General features: G+C 39.7%; 1 protein-coding gene across 1 annotated transcript; it reads right to left on the reverse strand.

Moving 5' to 3' along the window:
• Nucleotides 1-6,385: 6,385 nt before the first annotated feature.
• OR6T1 (olfactory receptor family 6 subfamily T member 1) lies at nt 6,386-7,362 on the reverse strand. Its single transcript, XM_024557230.3, has one exon. The coding sequence runs from the start codon at nt 7,354-7,356 to the stop codon at nt 6,394-6,396; it is 963 nt and encodes a 320-aa protein (XP_024412998.2). The 5' UTR covers nt 7,357-7,362; the 3' UTR covers nt 6,386-6,393.
• Nucleotides 7,363-7,649: the final 287 nt, after the last annotated feature.

Consider the following 7,649-nt stretch of genomic DNA (forward strand, 5'->3'; position numbering starts at 1 on the left):
GTAGTTTTATATCAGGTCACATGATACTTTCAACTGTGTTCTACACTCTCAGGATTGCTAAGGTTATTTGAATTTTTTTGTGGTTCCATATACAAATTTGGATAATTTCTTCTAGTTTTGTAACATATACCATTACGCTTTTGACAGAAGTTGCATTAAATCTTTAAATTGCTTTGGGTAGTATGGACCCAATGATGTTAAGTTTTCCTATCCGTGAACCTGGTATATGCTTTAATTTACTTATATCTTTTTTGATTTTTTCCTTCAGTGTGTTATAATTTTCCAAACATAGATCTCTTACCTGCTTGGTTAAATTTATTCCTAGGCATTTTATTTTTGATGCAATTATAAATGGTATTATTTTACAGTTTTCCTTTCTGAGTGCTCATTATTGATGAATAAAATTTCAACCAATTTCTGAATACTAATTTTGTATCGTGTACATTACTGAATTCATTGATCAATTATAGTAGGTTTTGGTGGACTCTTAAGTGTACTCCATAAAGTCTATAATGTCATCTGCAAACAATGAGAGTTTTACTTCTACCTTTTCAGTTTGGATGCCTTTTATTCCTTCTTCTTGTCTGATTACAGTCTTCAGGACTTCTAGCACTATGTGGAATAAAACTGGTGACTGTGGACGTCCTTGGCTTGTTCCTAATCTTAAATAAAACACTTTTAATCCCCATTGACTATGATATTAGCTGTGGGTTTGTCATATATGGTTGTAGGAGACCATTCTGCGTGGTGTGGGCCCATCTCCCACTCGGAAAGGCCAGTGGAAAGCGAGGTCTGGCACACAGGACCCATGCCCACAGATATGTTCTCCTGTGGGGAATCAGGCCTGCATTGTACCTAGGCCACTTTGAGACTTGCTTTTTGCTAAAACTCCCTCACCCTGAATTGAGGCAGCAAACATTTACTGCATATCTTTAAAGTAACTTCCTAAAATCTATGCTAAACCTTCCAAAGACTAGGATAACCAGTTCAACCACTTTTCCCTTTACATTTGTAAATATCCTTCCTTTTTGATGTAATTAGCAAGGTCCTCTCCTTTGTTGTCTGTAAAGGTAACCACCTAAAGCGAACCTATGCATAGTAAATGAGGACCATCCTCAATGTAATGTGCCCAGAAAAGCAATAAAAGCCTGTCAAGGCAAGGGTCGGAGCACTCTCCCCATAAGAGAGTGGCCTTGCTGTCCCTTTTCCTCCACAGGACTCAGTAGTCCCTGTGAATTTGTCTCATCTCTGCCACAACGCTGGAGACACTGCAGGCTGGTTTCTGCATCATATAGTCTTTATTATGTTATGGTATGTTCCCTGTGTACCTTCTTTTGTGAGAGTTTTTGTCATAAAAGGGTACTGGATATTGTCAAATACTTTTTCTGCATTTATTGATACGATCATGTGATTTTTATTCTTCATTTTATTTATGTGGTGTATCACATTAATTGATTTGCAGATATATCAACTTTCATGCTCCAAATAATTCTCACTTGATCAAGGTATAGGATTCTTATAATGTATTGTTGGATTCAGTTTGGTAATATTTTGTTGAGTATTTTTGCCTTTATGCTGATTGGGGTTATTGGCGTAATGTCTTTACTTTTGGTGTAATGTCTTTATGTGGTTTTGAATTAGGATAATGCTGGCTTCCTAAAACGAGCTTTGTAATTTTCCCTCTTTATGAAGTTTTTGGAATAATTTGAGCAGGAGGGTATTCCTTCTTATCTTAATATTAGTAAAATTTACCTGTGAAGCCATTCGGTCCAGGACTTTTGTTTTCTGGGAGTTTTTTTGATTACTGCTTTGATTTCATTATTTATAATCAGTCTATTCAGATTTTCAGCTTTTAAAAATTTAGTTGTGGAAGATTGTGTCTTTATGTTGTGTCCTCTGTTCTAAGGTGGGTCTCTTGTAGGCAGCAAACATGTTCAGTCAAAAATATGTTTACAGTTGTGAGTACACAAAACACAGAGTTTATTCTTGTATTTTATGTATCATTGTGTTACTTTTATACAAACAACTATAAACCCTCTTTTGCTTTACCCTGTTTGTTTTCTTATCCATTTAGCTACCCTATGTCTTTGTGGTTCCACATAAAGTTTAGAGCATTAAAGTCATTTACATTGAAAGTGATTATTGAGAGGTATGTATTTCTTGTCACTTTATTCTTTCTAACTATGTTTCTGTTTTTTCTTTCTTCTTCATAATGAAAATTCCTTAACATTTACTTTAATGTTGGTTTGGTCATAATGAATGCCTTTAGCTTTTTCTTGTGTGGGTAGCTCTTAATTTTTTTTTCAATTTTAAATGAAAGCTTTGCGGGGTAAAGTAGTCTTGATTGTCAGCGTTTGGCTTTCATCACTTTGAATACTTTGTGCTAATCTTTTCTGGCCTGAAATGTTTATGTTGAAAAATCAGCTCACAGTCTTATAGGAGCTCCTGTGTAGGTAACTAACTGTCTTTCTTTTGCTGCTTTTAAGAATCTTTCTTTGTTTTTTACCTTTGCCATTTTGATTATGATGTGTCTTAGTGTGTGCCCCTTTGCACTCATCTTGTTTGAGACTTTCTAGGCTTCCTGAACCTGTGTGTCTTTTTTTTTATTGTTGTTCTGTTATAGTTGTCCCCATTTTTCCCCATTGCTCTTGCCAGCCCTGCCCAACCTCCACTACCAAAGACAATCTCCTCCCTGCTGTCCTTGTCCATGGGCCATTTGTACATGTTCCCCTTCTTTCCCCTGCTATCCTCTTCCCCTCTCCCCTCTGGGCCCTGTCAGTTTGTTCTTTATTTCCATGTCTCCGGGTTTTGTTTTTTTTTTCGTTTTGTTTTGTTGTTGTTTTTTCTCATTTGCTTGTTATGTTGATTAGGTTCCACTTATAGGTGAGATCATATGGTATTTGTCTTTCACTGTCTGGCTTATTTCACTTAGCATAATACTCTCCATAAACCTGTGTCTTTTTGTTTCACCATGTGAGGAAAGTCTTCAGCCATTATTTCTTCAAATAGGCTCTGTATTCCTTGCTCTCTCTCTCCCTTTTTTTTCCTGGTATTCCTATGATGAAGATGTTGTTTTGCTTCACGTTGTGCCAGAAGTTCCTTAGCCTACCCTTATTTCTCTTTTTAACTCTTTTTGCTGCTGTGATTGTGTTTTTTTGAAGACTAATTTTAAATTGCTGATTCAGTCCTTTCCTTTATTTAGCCTGCTGTTGACTATGTCTAGTGTATGCTTTATTGCAGGTATTGTAGTCTTCTTTTCTGACAGGTTCCTTTTTATGGTTTCTATGTCCTTTTTATGCTGTTGATATTATCACTATGCTTCCTGAGTGTCCTTATAATCAGTGTCGTGAACTTGGTATCTGGTAGCTTGCCTGCCTCCATTTCATTTAGTTCTTTTTTGTGGGGATTTCTCCTGTTCTTTCATTTGAGATTTGTTTCTTTGTCTCATTATTTTGGCTATTTCTCCATATTTGTTTCTGGTTATTAGTTTGATATGCTGTATCTTGGATGGTGGTTTTTTTGTAGTACGTGTCTTATGGTGCTTGGAGGCACAGTTCTTCTGATTGTTTAAGCTAGGGATGTCTTTCGTGTGTGTTGTGTGAGCCTTCCTGTTGTGTTTGAGTGTTGATTACGGTTGGCCCATTGGTATGGGTGCCCCTCTGGCTGGCTGTGAAGGTCAACCCTGAGAGCAATGTATGAGCTGCTGTGTGAGGGCTTGTTCCACCAAGCTGAATTCACCCCAACAGGGTCTAGTGTCTTCCAAGATCTCCCTGTGTGTGTGTGTGTCGCTTGTGGAGCTAATTGGGTTGTGCTCTGATGTGGTCCAAACCAAGGGTTGTGTTGGTCCTGAGGCCTCTTAGAAGGTCATCCAGTGTGAAGCAATGTCAGGCACTGCCAGTAATGGGCCCTGGGCTACAAAGCAACTCAAACTTTGTGGCTATCTCTGCTGGGCCTGGGTGTGCATGGGAGGGACCTATTTGCATACCAAGACCAGTTTCTAACATCACCATGCCCAAGGGTAGGTCAGCAAAGGCCCAAGGCTCCCTGAGATTTGCCCTCACCTATTAGCTGCCTGTTAGACTTGGTTTCTGAAAGAGCTTTTGTTGGTAAATGAGTTATGTGAGGGAAGCTCTCAGTGAGTCACCTGGAATGGGCGAGTTGTATAAACCAGATCAACAGATACTCAAACTGGGCATCAGTGCTGGATTTGATGCCACTCAGCTACAGTTTCTGAGTACACTGAGTTCAGCTGCCACTTGCTGTGTGCCCATGGACCTTTGTGTTTGGGCTGGGTCTCAAGGATTCATCAGGGTGACACCAACAGTGTTCATCAGGCCCAAAGAGACCAAGATTTGGCCATATGATAGGAGGACTTCGCATAGAAAGGTTGGCACTGGTCTCTTGTGTCTTTTGTTTTGAAATGGGTATCCTTTAGACAGCATATATATGTTTTTTTTTTATTATTATTCATTTAGCTACCCCATGTCTTTTGATTAGAGCATTTGATCCATTTACATTTAAAGTAATTATTGATAGGTACATATTTGTTGCCAATTTATTCTTTATAATTATTTTTTTTAAAGCAGTCTTTAAAAAATTTTTAGTGATACTGGTTTGGTGGTAATGAACTCCTTTGGCATTTTCTTGTCTGGGAAGCTCTTTATTTCACTCACCTTCAATTTTATTTGTTTGTTTGTTTGTTTATTTATATCTCTCTTTTTCTCTTTTGCTCAATCCCTTCACCTCCCCCAGGCTCCCAATCCCCTATCCTGCTTGACAGCTGTCAGCCTGCTCTTTATCTATGAGTCTTTGCCCTTTGCAATAGTATGAATGGACCTGGAGAGCAGATCTACCTGATATACAAAACAAGTAAAGAGAAGCAGCCAAAATGAGGATACAATGTAACATGTTTCAAACAAAAGAACAGAATAAATTCTCAGTAAAATAAATAAATGAAATGAAGGCAAACAAGCTACCAGATACAGAATTCAAAACAATGGTTATAAGTATGCTCAAAGAACTTGATGAGAACTTCAACAAAGTGGTAGCAGCATAAAAATGACAGAAAGTCAGAAATGAACACAGAATGACAATGAAGAATACACTAACAGATTCAACAACAGATTAGATGAAGCAGAGGATTGAATCAGGAGTTTGGAATACATAAAATATAAAGCATCTCACAAGCAATTAAAGCAGCAAAAAGAAAAAAAAATAATGATGACAGTCTAAGAGACCTGTGGAACAACATCAAGCATAACAACACCCATATCATAGAGATACCAAAAGGGGAAGAAAGAAAGCAAGGGATTGAGAACATACTTGAAGAAATAATGACTGAAAACTTCCCAAACCTGGTGAAGGAAAGAGACACACAAGTCCAGGAACCACAGAGAGTCCTAAACAAGATAAACTCAAAGAGGCCCATACCAAGACACATAATTATTAAAATAGCAAAGGTTAAAGACAAACAGAAAATCTTAAAAACAGCAAGAAGAAGACAGTTACCTACAAAAGAGCTCCCATAAGACTGTCAGCAGATTTTTTAACAGAAACATTTCAGGCCAAAGGGATTGACATGAAATATGCAAAGTGAAGAAAAGGAAGGACCTACAACAAAGACCACTCTATCCAGAAGGTCTATCATTTAAAATCGAAAGTGAATGTATATCTGTTTTGCTTGTTCATTATTTGGTTTGGGTTATATGTCTCACTGAGTCTCTTGCTCTTCTCCCATCTATTCCCAGACCAAGTTTTCACCTCAAAGGCTTAATCATCTCACCCCTGGCCACTGTGAATACCATGATCATTTACTAACTACCAACTCAGACTTCATTTGTATTTCTCTTCAGCAGTGTACCGGATCTTGAGTTCCATCTATGTCACATGGAAACTAAGGATGCTTAAAGTCTCAGCCCATCCTTTGCCTCACCATCCCGTTTCTTTTAGATAATTTAATGTGACCACCTGCCAGGTTGTTTTGTGGACAGCCTGGGGGCTCGCTCATCCACAAGAGGCCTAGTTGTAAAGAAGGAAGAGGTCTTCTGCTCTGTGCTTTCCCCTCAGTTTATCCTCAGAGGTAGTGTAGTAATGGAATATCAGGACACACCTCTGATCATCTGCTCCCTCTGCTTGTGTCTTCCTTTGTTTCCTCTTAGTATTTCCCTCTTTTTTCCCCTTGTGTGACCTCCTTTAGTTAAAACTCTTTGTTCTAGTGAGTTTCTCAGGCCTAAATCTTGATGTGTTAAGGGGTCATAAAGGGAAATTAAAAAAATCCTTTTTTCTCAGCCAACAACCCAATTTTATAACCACTATTACCTTGATAAATGGCTCAAAATACATTTAAAAATCAAATGAAATTTTAATTTTGCAACCTAGTAGCAATATTTCCTTTTACATGTGGCCCTCATAGTTTCTCCCACCCATGGGCCTGTGCCACCTCAGGGCGTCTCTTAGGGCCTGCTTCACCTTATCATTGCGGAGACTGAAGATGAAGGGATTTAGGAGGGGCGTGATGATACAGCTCAGGACGGAGGCTCCTTTGTTGAGCAGCATGGATTGAGACTCTGACAAGCGAATGTAGAGGAAAATGGAGCTGCCATAGACAGTGATCACCACTGTAAGGTGGGAGGCACAGGTGGAGAACGCTTTCTTCCGCTCTGCGGCTGTGGGGGCCCTGAGGACAGTGGCAAGGATGCAGGCATAGGAGACTGAGGTCAGTGCCAGAGAGCCCAATAATACTGATGTGGAGAGCACAAAAGCCACCAGCTCCAGCAGGTGAGTGTCCCCACAGGAGAGCCTCAGCAAGGGCCAACTGTCACAAAAGAAGTGGTCAATGCCATTGGGGCCACAGAAAGGTAAACTGGCCATGAGGATGGTAGGGCAAAGGACCCAGAGGAATCCAGCTAGCCAGGAGGCCAGCACTAGCTGGGAACAGACACGACCACTCATCAGGATCTCATAGTGGAGTGGTCGGCAGATTGCCAGGTAACGGTCCAGAGACATGACAGCTAAGAGGAAGAAGTCAGTGGTTCCTAGGAGGAAGTAGAGGTAGGACTGGATGATGCAGCTGGCAAATGAGATAGAGCAATCCCCTGTGAGGATGATGACAAGCATCTTGGGAACCACAACAGACACGAGCAACAGCTCCAGGAAGGACAAGTTTCTCAGGAAGAAGTACATCTGTGTGTGCAGGCGTCGATCCATCCAGCTGAGCCCAATAATCAGTAGGTTGCCTGTGGCTGTTACAATATAGGTCACCATCAACCCCAGGAACAGGAGGGACTGCAGGACATGGCCACTGGGGAAACCCAGAAGGACAAACACTGTTACCTGAGTCCAGTTTTCAGGACTCATTTCCAGTCACCTAAAAAAAATAAAATAAAAGAAAAGAAAAGATTTTCTAACTGGGTCCATAACCACCAATCATCATTTAATCAATGAAATAATAAGCACCCAACACTTTCTTACATTCTGAAAATATATTAATCTATTTTGTGCCTGCAAATGACTTACGAGGAGTAATCTTACAACATAATGACAGCAAGTAGTATACCAATGATAACATGGGTAATGGATAATACTGAGCATCAAATATGTGTGAGGAAATTTGTATGTACTATCTCCCCCTTGCAGCTATCCTGAAGGGT

This window comes from Desmodus rotundus, chromosome 7 (assembly GCF_022682495.2).
Source record: "Desmodus rotundus isolate HL8 chromosome 7, HLdesRot8A.1, whole genome shotgun sequence".
NCBI classification, from domain to species: Eukaryota; Metazoa; Chordata; class Mammalia; order Chiroptera; family Phyllostomidae; genus Desmodus; species Desmodus rotundus.